General features: G+C 40.3%; 1 protein-coding gene across 1 annotated transcript in view; it reads right to left on the bottom strand.

The window, feature by feature from the left end:
- Positions 1–16335, bottom strand: part of LOC139943571 (protein phosphatase 1 regulatory subunit 21-like) — a 94201-nt gene that overhangs the window by 16496 nt on the left and 61370 nt on the right. The window contains exon 17 of the mRNA XM_071940339.1: positions 11257–11355. Within this exon, the coding sequence (XP_071796440.1) occupies positions 11257–11355 (99 nt within the window). The remainder of the gene's footprint in view (positions 1–11256; positions 11356–16335) is intronic.

The raw sequence follows: 16335 nt of genomic DNA, 5'->3' as shown, positions 1-16335 counted from the left end.
ATGGGGCAACAAACTTAAGGGATGGGGCAACGAACTAAAGGGATGGGGCAAAGAAATTAAGGAGTAGGGCAACAAACTTAAGGGATGGGGCAACGAACTAAAGGGATGGGGCAAAGAAATTAAGGAGTAGGGCAACAAACTTAAGGGATGGGGCAACGAACTAAAGGGATGGGGCAACAAACTCAAGGGCTAAGGCAAAGAACTTATTTAGGAGCACCAAACTTGGGGATGGGGCAAAGAACTAAAGGGATGGGGCAACAAACTTAAGGGCTAGGGCAAAGAACTTATTTGGGGGCACATATGTACCCTTTGCAATAGCTTCCCCATCCAATTTGGGGTTTTTAGAAATAGAGAAAAACACATATCTAAAAGGGTTGTACATATTTTGAGGAATTCAAATAGACATGACTCCTGCTATTAAAGATGGTGCAACATTGGTTTTTGGACGAGCAAAGTACAAACAGTTTTTAGGGGAAAGCATATGTGATTTGCTTCAGGAAGAAACAGTGTATGCATTCAAACAAGTCATCTAGTTTCAACCTTACCAATGTTACGCATGACCTTTAAATGAAGCTATATATGTTTTTTTCTCAAACTGACAGCATTTCAAAACTAAACGCTACTCAATGTGATTGGCAGGTGGTTACCTAATTCCTGCCAACTTTCAGTTTTGGTTTTTTCTTCTTATAGTGCACAGTTCTGATGTCAGAGTCTTCAATATGTTGCGAAACTGAAATCGTCAACCCTAAAAAGTGCACACTTCCCTAAAATGTCCTATTTTATCAAAACTGAAACATGTTAACAAAGACTTATTAGGTCAGTTTAGATCTCTTTCTTCAGTTATTATGTATGATTGTAGCGCAATTTCATTTTACATGTACATGTTCAACTGATAATCTTTTGTCTATATAATAGTGTAAGGTGTCATGGCAGAGTGGTTTAGAGAATCAAGTTCAAGTTCTAGTGGTTAAGTCATCGGGATGTGGGTTCGAGTCCTGGTTATAGGCCTAACACTTGAGCAAGATGGTTTACTATATTTGCTTCTCTTTACCCAGGGGTAGGGGGGAAGGGGAGGAAGGGACCTCAGATAAAACCATTTCTCTTGATGATTTGTACTAATATGAACTTTACAGTCAGTGAGCTTTTAGATTTAAACTTATCATCATTTCTCCTAATGATTACAGTGTACTCAGCAAGTTATACCTTTGGTATTTGAAACCATTCGATTATTTTAATCCTATGTAAATGCCGATATATACACAGTAAAACTTAAAGGAACATTAGAAAATTGTTTTTTTGCTAACAAAACAGTTGCTGGCAGTGTAAGCACTTTATGTAGTCCACCAACTGACAAACCTGTAGAAGTTTGAGATCGATCGGCCAACTAGGTAACGAGAGAATATGGAAAACTGATAAAAAAAATTGCATTGCATAGATGCCAAAATAAAAATGAATAAAACGCTCACTGAGCGATAAACTCCAAACGCGAAATTAGATTATTTATTTCTCATCAAATATATTACATTTCAGACAGAAATATTTCAAGGGATGTTTTCTTCTGTCATCATCATTAGAACCATGTAAGTTTTATGTAAATCTGTGATCTCCACGATTTTTGTTTCTTACCAATTTTGTATTGTTCCTTTAAGTGTGAAAATTCTTCTCAAGTAACAGTAGCGGTTTTTTGCGGTATAATCCGAAGAATAATCCAAAATTGGAATACACAATGTGAGAAACATTTCATGCAGAAACTTTTCTCAGATTGAAAAGTTTTTAATCTCTCCCTAAAACCGCATTCCTTTGAAGGGAATTGTTTCTAAAAATGTTACACATGGTCAATCACTTTTTTAAAGTAATTATCAAAGGTATACCCTCCATTTAAAGCGTTTTGATACCTTTTGTAGACCCAGTTTTCCGGCCATGACATGAATCCCTACTGACTGTGAATGAAGATGTATGTAATTTAATTTACCTGCAGAAGTGTCAGCTTAATTAGTTATCAAGTTTTTGAAGAAAAAAACCTGAAAATCACAGATTAATGTTAACCCTCAGCTTACTGAAATTATTTTTGTACGCATCTCAAAAACTACAGCATCTCAAAAACTACAGCACCTCAGCAAGTAGTATTTTAAGAGAAGGTTTCTACATCATGATCTTCTCTAAACCGTGTGGAAGTTTGTGTTTTGTGTCGTACAAAAAGTACCCAAACCCTTTATGGTAATATTTACATTGAACTGGGCAGCATAATGATGATAATGACATTCTAACTGCAAATTGACTTCCAACCCAAAGTATTTTTGTAAACATACTTTTGATTTAATGGTTCTGTCCATTCTTGTCTGCCACACTTTACCTGTCCGAATGTCACAGTACTGTCTCAGTACATCATTCATGTAATCGTTTATGCCTGTACTTTGCTGTACTTTTTATGCATTTTGTTAATGTATTTATCTTTTAATGATGGCCCATTGAGATTGTCACTTATGTTGCACTCTCAGAAGGTTGAATGTGTAATCACAATACATGTGTAATCACAATACATGGGAAAATGCTTTGAAACAGAAAGAATTTTTCCCAAGGATATTCACTATTTTAAGTAGTGTGCACAGCTCTACAGCATGCTGTCGTTTACTGAGGCTAACAAACTTAAAGCCATTATACACTTTTGGAACAGAAAAAAATAAAAGTTCACAGATTTACAAATAACTTACAGGGTTTACAGAAGGTAATGGTTAAAGACTTCTCTTGAAATATTATTCCATGAAATGCTTTACTTTTTGAGAAAACATTAAAACAATTATCAATTCTCGACAACGAGAATTACGGATTAATAGTAAACACATGTCATGACACGGCGAAACGTGCGGAAACAAGGGTGGGTTTTCCCGTTATTTTCTCCCGACTCTGATGACCGATTGAGCCTAAATTTTCACAGGTTTGTTATTTTATATATAAGTTGTGATACACGAAGTGTGGGCCTTGGACAACACTGTTTACCAAAAGTGTCCACTGGCTTTAAATGGAAGGTACACGTTTGATAACCACTCCTAAAATTAATGGCAATAAAATACCTTTGGTTCCAAGTTGACAGCAGCTTTCAATAGTATAAAGCACTTTCAGACAAATTTCACTTCAAAGTAATGTGCCGCTTCCCAGGTTGTATCGTAATTTGGGTGTGATCCCTGGCTACACGGCAGTTAACGGTTGAATGGCTTCTGACTGGCACCCCCGAACAAAGATATTGACAAAATAGGGACACCGCCAACATAGCGCTAGATAGCTCTGTTGGTAGAGCGCCGGCACGTTAATCTGGAGGTCGTTGGTTCAAATCCCACTCTAGTCAATTCTTTGTTCAACCCCAAACATCATTTAAAAAAAGTTTTAAGCCACAATATTTGAATCTCTTGAGCGTTACTGCAGTATTGCTTCTCAGGTTGTGTATTCCTAAGGATGTTTCTTCCTGCTTAGACATTTCACTCCGGATTTTCGGCGATATCTTCACTTGTTAGTTTTATTGTATACATCTACATTTATATAGGATTCAAACAAATTAAACAGGTAAAAAATTATAGGTACGTTTAGCCTTTGAGAAAGACTCTGCTAGGATCGAAACGTCAGGCCATCACTTGCATCACTAGTTAGTTTTATTGTATACATCTACATTTATATAGGATTCAAAAAAAATAAACAAGTAAAAGTAATTAAAGGTACATTTAGCCTTCGAAAAAGACTCTGCTAGGATCGAAACGTCAGGTCATCAACTTTTGTTTTCTTCATTTATACCATAGGTCCTTTTGGTTGGTAAGCAGTTTGCAACAACTACTATTTTTCACCTATATAAAACATCAACTTCTTTTTTGATGAATTTCAAATCTCTAGAAACAGTTAATATTCCATAGATGGGTCGAAGAGAGGGTTCATTCACCGACACCAAGTCGCTATTTATATCATCACAGCAAGTGCAATACCCCCTCGTCTCTAAAGTCGACGCTCGCTGCGATAAATACAAATATAGACAAACCCAGGTGGTTTGTTCACATTTCTATTGATTCTGCGTTTATTCCCGCGCTGCGCAATGTGATGGAAACAAACATTCTTGATGTCTCGCCATCGAGCAGATAACTGAGGTTACATTACCATCGATCAGAACCGTTTATCATGAACTTTCACTTCGGTATCATGCGCCTCAATTATTTTCTTGATATTTTATCGACACCCAACCACTTCTTGGTTGGTTTGGGTTAACGACGTCGAACATGGTTCCCAGGTGGAACTTAACAATTGCTTCAACATTTGTGTGCAAAAAAATTCTAAGCCGAGCTTGCAAAATAAAAATATCTGAAAGAACTTTTTTTCCCCTTCTGCTAGTGCCGTTATTGAATCCAAGTTTAATGCGGCATGACCAGCAACCCACTTGGGTTGGGAAAACAAGTTAAACATAGCCAGCCATGCATGTCAGATACTCCAATAAAAGACCTGTGCTTGTTCAAGTTGGCCCACGTAAAAATAAAAAAAAACTTAAAAAAAACGAAAACAAGAACTGCACAACTGTAGTGGCAATACACAAGAGCATTAAGTCATGCCTGGTTGTACACAGATCGGGAGGAGATATGATCCTAGTGTGGGTATTGTCAGCAAGGCTACACAGGAAGTCACCAACAAAGGGGACGACCAGGTCATACCAGGACAAAAGAGAAGCCCGAATGCTCGGCCCACTTTTCAACTCCCATTCTGACGAATCCCTATATGGACAGGTTGGCACGCAACAAAGAAAGTGCGGGATAAAGTTCATCACTGTCTGAAAGTACAGCTAGTCCCGGTGTGACGGCAGGCAAAGTACGGTGCCTGCAGGAAAAAGTACGGCTGCCCCAGGCCTGGCCCATACAAAAAGTGCAAACAACCCGCTAGTCACCCATGTTGTCTCTACATGATCCATGCCGGCTTTTCCTCTTGACTTTGGCCATGATGCATGTAGTCCTGCCAGGCTGGAAATGGCTGCCACAGTTGGTGCAGTGCAGAAAGACTTTGAGACGACAGCAAAAAAAAATGAGCTATGATTGTCTACTGGGCTGGCTGGGCCGGCTTTAACTAACCTGGTTGCCAAGCACTGCGATGAGGACTGGAGAATGCTTGCGCAGGAGGAGGGCACAGACTTGACAATTCACCCCACACATGACTCCATTGTGTGAGACACGTAAGTTAGTGCTTGTGCAGAGGGACCCCTGGGGCTTGGCTAATGTGCCTACCAGGGCCCACGCAATGCAGTCCCTTAGTGTTGTGCCCATGGAGACTCGTGTAGCTTCACACGCACAGGTGTTGTGCCCCAGCCAGACCCAATCAAGTCACACCAGGTCACATTTTAAGAAACTGACCATAAAAACCTTCAACCTCCACCGTCTTAATTCGACATCAAATTCCTGACTGAGAATAGCCCGAGCTACTCGCACTTCTTTACTCTGTCTACTTGCACTAAAGTCACAATGACCTCCGTGGCCTTGCCCTTGGCAACCGTAAAGTGTTGATGAACTTGGGAGCTGCCGCAGGTTGAACTTGAACTTCTACAGGGTCAACTCTGCCACGACCCTTAAAATGTGTAAATATACACACACTAGTCCAATGTCAATGAACCAACAAACCTTTCAGCTAGTTTACTCAAAGCGGAAACTACTGGTCTTTGTGTAAATGCATGGACGATGAAAAATAATGCTCCCCCCCCCCCTATTTAAATGCTAACGCAAAAAAATAATCAAGACTACAATAACAGAAATCAATTTATACCCTTGTTCTGTGCTTGTACAAAATGACTCCAATAATCAGTGATTTTAATAAGTTTGATAAGACCTCATCAAGGAATATTGTCTGTGAAAAAAACATGAAAAAAACACATAAAAACATAAATGAAAACCAAACCAGGGTTCGATTTCACAAAGAGTTGAAGAGTCGTAACTTAGGACAAATCCTAGGAGATATTCAAAACATATGGCAGGTCCTAAGTTGGACGAGTAACTCGTCCTAACTCAAGATAAGACTAGTCCTAACTCTTTGTAAAATCCACCCCAGTATCCAATTTAACTGTTTTAGTGACTGAACCATGGATTAAGATGAAGGGACCGAGCAAACTCTGCCCTATCAAACTTCCAAAGACCTGGGCCCAATTTCACAGAGCTGCTTATTAGCACAAAAAGAGCTAAGCACAAAAAAAGAGCTAAGCTTAACCAAAATCCCATCAAACATCAAAGTCTTTGACTGGTATCCTGCTTTCATTTGCTCATCACAGGGGTGAGAGTCATTGCTGCTAAAAAGCCTGAAACTAAAACCAAACTTTCAGGAGATATGTTGAAATGCTGGCATTTCCATCTTTTGGTAACCCCTGGAGTTTATACTTCACAGAGGTTTTAGGATCAGTGTACTCAGCACTAGAGAAGTAGATCAAGGGCCAAGATATTTTTGTATGCTAGATAAAAGGGCTGATTTTCTTAACCAGGACGACTTAAAAAGTCTGGATTCAGATAAAAGTCTGACATTTCTCATCCCTCTTATCAGTGAAATGTTAAGCAATATTTGCTGTTTGAGCAGCTCTATGAAATTAGGCCTTGCTGACCAGGGGGCCAATTTCATATAGCTGCTTAAACTAAGCAAAAAATAGTGCTTAACAATTGTCTGCTAAGCAGAATCGAGCAGGATACAAGTCACAAATTGTACATGTGGGATGGTAATTTGGCAAGTAACCTTATTCTGGTAAGCATAATTTTGCTGTGCTTAGCTACCTTTAGGGCTTAAGCAGCTTTATGAAATTAGGCCTTGCTGACCTGTATTGAAGGTCCTAAAAGTTTAATATGAATTACAGCTGTTAAAGGAGGTTACCACACACCTAAGGCAGGAAGTTCACTACTTTAAAAATTTGTTACCGCAAAATCTGCCCTAAATCCTTCCACTCTTTGATCAAACCTTGAACTGAACACTAGGTCAATGATCTCTGATGCAGCCTTTATAGCATGTGGGAGTGTACCCCTTTGTCATTTCACGCCCCTTGATTTTATTTTGGGGTTTGAACACAGGTGATTTACCCTCGGAGGGAGAATGGTTTGTTCCTGCCTGGATGTTCCACTGTTTTGATTGGGGCCATACCATGTTGTTAAAAGGGGAAGTTCACGATCATGGTGCTGTAGCATTCTTAAACGATTACTACCACAAATTGTGTAGTGTGACACTATGGAAAATACAATCTGTAAACGCTTCAGATGCTGAAGTGAACATGTACTCTATGGGAAAATCAGACCTGGAATCACACGGAGGCCACACAAGCTTTATGGCCTCCAGGGCCCTCTGTTGCTTAGCAATTTACTGCCAAGCAGAAATAAGCAAGATACCAGTCAAGTTGTACATGTAACATGGTAGTTCGGCCGGTAACCTTATTCTGGTAAGCATAATCTTTTTGGGCTTAGCTAGCTTTTGTGCTTAAGCAGCTCTGTGAAATTGGGCCCTGGTCTTGACCTGGTGACCCTTCCAACCAACTTGTACCTCTTCACACTATGGGGAAAAGCACTCTAATGGTGTGTAACAGCACAGTCAGAGAAGGTGCCCCCCCCAACAGTCCCCTACCTCTTCCCACTATTGGAAGCCCCCCCCCCCCTCATCACCCTACCTCTTCACACTTTAGGGAATAACACTAATGATGTGTAACAGCACAGTCAGAGAAGGTGCCCCCCCCCCCAAATAGTCCCCTACCTCTTCCCACTTTCGGGACCCCACCCCCCCCCCCTTCACACTATGGGGAATAGAACACTAATAGGTAACAACAAGGTGCCCCCCCCCACAGCCCCACCTCCCTCCCCCCTCACCAGGCCAACACAATAATAAATAACACAATAACAGAAGGTGCCCCCAACAGTCCCCTAACTCTTCCCACTTTCGGGACCCCACCCCCCCCTCACACTATGGGGAATAGAACACTAATAGGTAACAACAAGGTGCCCCCCACAGCCCCCCTCCCTCCCCCCTCATCAGGCTAACACAATAATAAATAACAACACAGTAACAGAAGGTGCCCCCAACAGTCCCCTACCTTTTCCCACTATTGAAAGCTCCCACTATTGAAAAGAGATGTTCACAAGGTGTTACTGCAAACTGCTCCCATTGTACAACCACCAAATGCAAAACCTTAATTAGATCTACCCAAAAGGTCCCTTTCACTATGAAGAACAACATGGTTGTTTTGTGTACTTGGTGCATGGGTTGGTTGTGTGTGGGGAGGTTGCGCAGTCTCATCAGTGAAAAATTCCTCCACATCTTCATTTCAACTCATCATCTTCATTTCAGTACATAACATTCTATAAAGTCATCAAGTGTCAGACTCCTACACTGGAGATCACGCTGCGGTCAAATAAAGAATTCCCCCGGCCAGATGACTCCCGATGTCCGACAATAACACGCCAAAGTTCACTGCACTCTCAAAGCAGATACACAAGAAGGGGGACACCTTTTTGTCTTTCGCCCTTTTCTCGTCGGTAAAAAAAGTTGTCAGGGGGCTGCTCTTATGTAGCTCTCCGGACTCAAGGGAACGCCATTGAATACATTGTTCCAGATTATTTGAAACGGAGGGGGCTGACATTAGTAACAAGATAGTTTGAGTGACACCGCTGGCACACACTCCCGAGTCCCACTAGGGCTCTTGATATAAACGGGGTCGACTTGCACTTTATTACTCGAGAGTTGACAAGAGAAATGGCCAATAAAATAGTCCCCTAAATAGTGCAGATCATCAATTTTTTTATGGCCGAGGAGTACGACGGACTCTAACCCTCACCCTCACCCTACGTATCCTCACCCCTCCTGGCTTAATCAACTCTCCCAACTCCTACCAAACGCAACTCAACAACAACAGTCAAGACTCTAACTTTCCAATTAAAAAACAGATAAAAATTTGTGTAAACTCAATTAGCCATGCAAGGGAACCCCTCCTGAAAAGAAAATGGAAGAACCCAATGTACTTTACATTCTTAAGAGGTTTAAGACTCTACATAATGTGTATTATATTATTTAACCCTTAGGGTGGTGGAATGAATATGTACCTTAAACTTCGCAGGAAAGCTTGGAAGAATTTCTAACCAAGTGGTTAAGGATCCCTTCAGGCTCTCATTTCTATCAAGCCAACAAGCGAGTGAACAACAACACTCTCCGCAACTACACGATCTTATCTATAAACGGGGAGTTGTTGTTTGGTTGTATTTCTTATCCGGTTGTGGAGCCGCGCTGAAAAGGGTTCGGGGTTCGGGGCTGAAAAGTGAAAAGGGTTCGGGGCTGGACCGGCGTTGTGTTCCTCTCTTGAGACTAGCCATAATGGAGCAATGGATGAGAAAGTCGCAGTAAGAGGAGGTTTCGCCTAGGGAGCGTGCGCTTTATATCCAAAGACTTTCTTTGGCAATCAACAGTTTTGTTTGAACCATCGTGATATCAAAATGAATATTCTATTTTGTTCTTTCAGTGGGTTGGAGGGGGATGGGGGCCTGGATGGGGGACTTTTGCCTTAAAACATTTTTTTTGAGACTCTCTTGGCAGACAACAGTTTGGTTTGGACCATCGCCATTTTAAAATTAATATTCTATATTTTTCTACCAATGCATTAGGAGGAAGATGAGGGATGGGATGGGGTACTTTTGCCTTAAAAACCCCTTTTTACAAGATGGGAATGAAGGGGATAACTGAACTAGGTGTAAAATGCCCACCCCTATTTTTTGCTTCCAGTGGGTTGGGGGGGGGGGTGGTGACTTTTGCTGTCAAAACCCCTTTAAGAGGGGACCGGAGGGGATAACTTTACTAATTTGAGGTATAAACATCACTCCCTCTTCCACAGCTATTAAGAGGGGACTCAAGGCAGTAACATTACGTATGTAGGTATATAAACATCCCTCACCCTTCCACATTATACAATTTTGTTGTCCTTCTACAAGGATTTTTGTTTATCTTTTAGACTCTTTCTATTGAAAAATGAGTGCCTCACAAAACTGAATTCGACCTTCGAGGCCGTTTCCAATTCTACTGTAGAATGATCACAATTTATATATACTATACACATTTTAATGTTAAAATGTACCCGCTTTTTGTCAGACAAAACTCATTCTATTAACAAAACAAAAAAATGAGTGCATCACAAAACTGAATTTAACCATGGAGCCCCTTTCTCTACATGTAATTCTACTGTACAAACATCACAATTGGTAAACACATTTTAATGATAAATGGTACCCGCTTTTCTTTCAGACTTTATGACTGCAATAAAGTGAAGTGTATTCATCAACCAGTATAATTGGCGCCATGATAAAAACAAATGTCAGCTGCTTTTGTATGGACTTTATGCTTTTTATGTAATTTTTATTGTTTGTAATATGCTGTAATTTTTATGGAAGGAATCTTTTTGTAATTTGCACACTGGAACATCCTCGGATGGAGATGGCGCACAAGAAATGCAATAAATTATTATGATTATTATGTTGGTGTATTTCTTCATAAATTCTTCTACCTCTAGGACCCCGGTTCGAATCCCACCAGAGGCACTATGTGGATTCTGTTTTCAGTCCCTACCTAACTGTGCAGGTTTTCCCTGGAATGACCCTCTAGGGTTTTCTTCCCACATCTAGAACTGAAATATGTTCATTGCTTCTTTGCTTCTCATTTGGCTCTATTATGCTGTAATTTTTATGGAATCTTTTCGTAATTTGCACATTGGATGTGTCATAGCCGAGCAGTTAAGAGCTCCAGACTCAAGCTCTGGTGTTTGATCAGCAGGGTGTGGGTTCGAATCCCGGTCGTGACACTTACGACGTAAAATTAGGGAGGTAGTGCTTTCTGCTCTACCAGCCAGGCTTCCGACTGATGCTACCCAAGCCTACATCCGTATGGACTGTAAAAGGGGTAACCCTGTTTCAGCCCTGGGAGTAGGTGGCAATGGCCTCTGGAATAAAATATTGTTGCCCACACCTTGAAGTGGCTTTCCGGCCTTGTGTGTCTGGCGACTTGCATAAAAAAAAATAATAAAAAAATAAGAGTGTTTTTTTAAACATTTTTTGGTATGCAAATTGTACAAACCAACTATTTTATCAGGTGTCGTTGCCGCCTACTACTGGGGCTGAAACAGGGTTATGTAGGCTTGGGTATCAACCAGGGCCTGCCTGGTAGAGCAGAAAGCACCACCTCCCCAATTTAGTTGAGAATACATCAAAATCGCAATGCAAATCCTTTTAAAGCGAAAACACCTACCTGGAGTTGTGTGACGTTTTTATGTGCGGCCTGGAGTTCCTCCATGTGTTTCTCCTTCGCCTTTTCAGCAAGAGCGAGACGTTTTTGCAAGGCGCGACACTGTGACCAAGAAAGAAGAAAAAGACGAAAGAAAGAAACAGGATTAAATAAAAAGATCAAATATCTCGATACGGGATCAACAACAAAAGCAAAAAGTGCACAAACCACATTCGAAACTTATATGTAGGGCAAGTGGGCTTTCACATCAAACTAAATTTAGATATTTCTCATAGGGCAAGAATGGAGTTGAGACAATATAGAACGACTTGAATAATATTTGTTCATATCAACTTTCTTATCTCAAATGCTCCCTCCCTTCTATACAATGAAATACATCTTGTCTGAAAACGATAGCACTGAAGATTCTGTTTCCTCTTCACTACAGTACAGCAAGCTCAGGAAAAATAGTCTCGGGGGGGGGGGGGGGGGGTGGGGATAGTACAGTAAACCTGAAACTACTTTTTTCCCCCACAGAATTGCAACATCACTCCCGCCTTCAACGCTAACATTATGGTGCTGGTTACAGTGTAGAAATGAAAAGAAGTACAGCCAAACTGTGAGGTACATAAGTCGTACGAGCGGGCAGAGGAACCTTATTTGTCAAAGAAAAATGGCAGTATTGGGCGTGAGTTTGAAGCCATAATGACTTATCTCTGTATGGGGTTTACTTGTTATGTGGGGAAGCAGCTAATATTAATGGTGATGGGGTCGATTTCACAAAGAGTTAGGACTCGTCTTATCTCGATTTAGGATGAGTAACTCGTCTTAACTTAGGATTAATCTTAAGGTCCGCATGCTACAGTGCAGGGTTGGGACTCGTCCTCAGTCCTAAGATTAGTCTTAAGTTAGGAAGAATTTTGTGAAATCGACTGCTGGTTATGAAAAGTAGTACAGCCAAACTGTGATATAAAAGTTGTACACATTGTACTTAGAAGAGGAACCTAATTATTTGAAGAAAAAAATCAGTATAGGCTTGAGTTTGAAACTACAATGACCAATGCCAAATAGGGGTTTACATATTTGGAGAAGCTTTTGTGCTAAAAATTCAGAGGGAGCCGTTTCTCACAATGTTTTATACTATCAACCTCTCCCCATTACTCGTAACCAAGAAAGGTTTTATGATGATAACTATTTTGAGTAATAACCAATAGTGTCCACTGCCTTTAAAGGCATCCTTGGTTTCATTTCCAGGAAAATAATAATAACAATCATTTATAAAACTTCAGGGTTTTTAAAAGAAATGTTTTCATTTTTTAAACTGTCTACCTATATTCCCAATTTGGTTGCTCTTTTTTTCCGGTATGGCTTAGTATTAAATCAACCGAGCGTGTTATTTTACACTTATTATTCTGACCTCATCAAAGGAAGGGGGTGCGTTCAACGACGGCAGTGGGCACTGCCCCGCGAAAACAAAAGCCCGATCTCACTGTGGCGCAGCGTCCAGTCACGCGATGCCGTCCTCCCCCGACACTTCGTGAGGCAGCACCGTCTGAGCCAATTGAGTGTGTCGCCAGTCAGTCTAACAAGATTGCCTCTAAATGTGCAACTTAGAGCAACTCCCGACAAATTATTAGCGCCTATCACCTGCTATGGAGAGCCTGTGAATTGGCAGTGCTCGGGGCAATTTACCCTCCCCTGGGATAATATGTACTCAGATGAAGAAAACGGTAGCGTGGCCGGCTATTGCAAGCCTCTCTGAGCAAACGCTCCCAGCACTCCCTCCCTTAAAAAAACCCAATCCAGAGCTAATAAGATTGGAGGTATGGCTAGTCTATACCAACGCTACCTATTTCTCCACATTAGTTGGTTCTTTCAGACACATCTGCATGTCTGAAAGGCCTAGGGTACACCAAGGTGGAAATACAATGAGCGGCCACGAAGGGGGTGGAGGGGGAAGGGGGTATGACCAAGAAGTCTCTGGTCCTAAAGTACGCTGAACCGACCAACTCTTACCGAGTAGTTGTCCTCTGGTTTATGTATATTTCCCAAATGTGGTCATTGGAACTTAATAATAATAAAAAATTCTAGAATAATATTTACGTTTGTTGTGCATTTCATCACTATTATTGTAGAAGGCTCAAAATATACAGAGGACCGTAGCCTGAGGCCAGCAATTTTACTCGCCGACCAGTAAACTCCAGACTGAACAAGTTCGGCAGTCTTGTGTTCTTTAAAGGCAGTGGACACTATTAGTAATTGTCAAAGACTAGCCTTCACAGTTGGTGTATCTCAACATATGCATAAAATAACAAACCTGTGAAAATTTGAGCTCAATCGGTCATCAAAGTTGCGAGATAATAATGAAAGAAGAAAACACCCTTGTCACACGAAGTTGTGTGCGTTTAGATGGTTGATTTCGAGACCTCAAGTTCTAAACTTGAGGTCTCGAAATCAAATTCGTGGAAAATTACTTCTTTCTCCAAAACTATGGCACTTCAGAGGGAGCGGTTTCTCACAATGTTTTATACCACCAAACTCTCCCCATTACTCGTCACCAAGAAAGGTTTTATGCGAATAATTATTTTGAGTAATTACCAATAGTGTCCACTGCCTTTAATTGGATGATAATGAACACTAAAGAACAATTGTGTTCAAGTGTTGACTGTGAGTCTGATAAAATACCTTACAATTCAAACAAACGAACAAACGAACAAACGAACATACAAACAAACAAACTTAAGGTCAAAGCCTTAAAGTAAAAAAGGTCATGTACTGTACAAGGAAGGTTCGAAAAATCATGACATACAAATGCAAAAAAACATTACAGGTACACAAGGCAAAAGAATCTTGGAAAAACTCAACAATAAAAATCCACAGAGTGTATCAATCTCCAAACCAGAGATCACAAAACAACAACTACATGCTTCAGAATTATTGATCTTTTACTTAAATGTCATCTTTCCATGTAAAAGAACAAGACTACAAAATCCGGCATAAAAAGAATCTAATTTGCCAATTTATTTTGTTGGCTAATCAGTCCTGCTTTTACACAATTTCCACACCAAAGCTATTTCTAGCTCAAAGATAAATCCCAAGAGATTAATTAGACTGACAGTTTCCCAAACAATTCCCACTCATTTCTCCTTAACGAGAGTACGCTCATTCATTTCTCATTCGCCACTCTCCGAAGAAAAAAAACAAGGGAAAAAAAAAAAGTCACAATGGTTCATTGAGCACAGCACCATAGAAAAGTACACCCTGGGTTAAAGATAGTGCGGAGGGACCACCCTATGCGTTAACAGCATAAAACCACTCACCCCAGGTAAGCCTAATACAAAATAATGTTTATCTACACCGCCAACTTCCTTTTACTATGCCGCCTCCTTTTTTTCTTTCTTTTTTTTTCGTTAAAAAATCAATAAATAAAGGGATACATTTTAATAATCTCACACAAAAAAGTAATTATTTTGAAGAAAAAAAAACCAGCCGGTTGTCTTTAAAGGCAGTGGACACTATTGGTAATTACTCAAAATAATTATCATCATAAAACCTTTCTTGGTTACGAGTAATGGGGAGAGGTTGATAGTATAAAACATTGTGAGAAACAGCTCCCTCTGAAGTGACGTAGTTTTTTTGAGAGAAGTAATTTTCTACGAATTTGATTTCGAGACCTCAAGTTTAGAATTTGAGGTCTCGAAATCAAGCATCAGAAAGCACACAACTTCGTGTGACAAGGGTGTTTTTTTCTTTCATTATTATCTCGCAACTTCCATGACCGATTGAGCTCAAATTTTCACAGGTTTTTTATTTTATGTATATGTTGAGATACACCAAGTTAGAAGACTGGTCTTTGACATTTACCAATAGTGTCCACTGTCTTTAAAATTGTGTCGGGCAGCCATTTTGTAAAAAAAAAAAAACAAATCCCCAAACCCCTCCTATTTCCTTTTTCAAAAGGCAGGACGCTAACCATGTTTTGATTTTTGTTGGCCTTAGATTAGTCCATATTTGTGTGGTGAAAAAAGAGAGGCAAAAAAAAGGGGCTCAGCTCGTATAAAAAGTACTGGTCAACTCAAACAGATTGGGTAATTATCTGTATAACTCAGCTGTATAGCTTGATTGAGTATGGAGTCAGATTTTCTTGGCGTGCTGGGTTCGAGGGGGGGGGGGGGTGGGGAAGATGCGCCTCATCATTAGAAGTGAGGTAACCTTTAACGTATCAGTCAACCTCATACTATTTCCGATCTTACTTTCTGTTTTAGTATTGTTATTACAGCATTTTAATAAGTAATACTTAACTACTAATTGCTAAAAGCTGAGGTGGGTAAGAGTTCAAATGAACTCGGGATAAACTACAGGGATATTTAACAGAAAAGTTGGGTTGTTGTAAAATGGTGAATATGTATTTTCAAAGTAGAATGAGTTGTTGATGTTTGGGAAAAGCACATTTATTGCTAAAACCTCTGGTTTTTACTGAACACAACATACAACAATAAAACTGAACTGTTATGGCTCTTTTCATACTGTATCTCATGTCTTCCTCAAATACAGCCCTGGGGAGGCCCAGCTTTGTATTACCCTACGGTAACCCCGGCGCACTTTCACACTGTCCCCCGCCTAGGTCCCTTTACCTAGGGTTTCGATTGCATGTTTCATGAATACCCCAGGGTTCACTCCTACTCCAGGGCAGGGTGGCTATTCCCTTAAAGACACTGGACACTGTTGGCAAGTGTCAAAGACTAGTCTTCACACTTGGTGTATCTCAACATATGCATAAAATAACAAACCTGTGAAAATTTGAGCTCAGTTGCGAGATATATAATGGAGAAAAAAAAAAACCCTTGTCGCACCATGGTTACACGAAGTTGTGTGCTTTCAGATGCTTGATTTCGGGACCTCAAATTCTAAATCTGAGGTCTCGAAATCAAATTCGTGGAAAACTACTTCTTTCTAAAAAAACTGTGTCACTTTAGAAAGGGAGCTGTTTCTCACAATGTTTTATATTATAACACCCCTTGCAAGTATTGTGCCTGCTCATTGGTTTAGAGCGCGTCACATGACATGTCTTAGTTATGCTAGACGACGGCCGTGTGATAGAGC

The sequence above is a fragment of the Asterias amurensis genome, chromosome 1 (assembly GCF_032118995.1).
Source record: "Asterias amurensis chromosome 1, ASM3211899v1".
NCBI lineage: Eukaryota > Metazoa > Echinodermata > Asteroidea > Forcipulatida > Asteriidae > Asterias > Asterias amurensis.
Note: the sequence above shows the minus strand (reverse complement) of the source record. Positions and strands in the feature narration are given on the sequence as shown.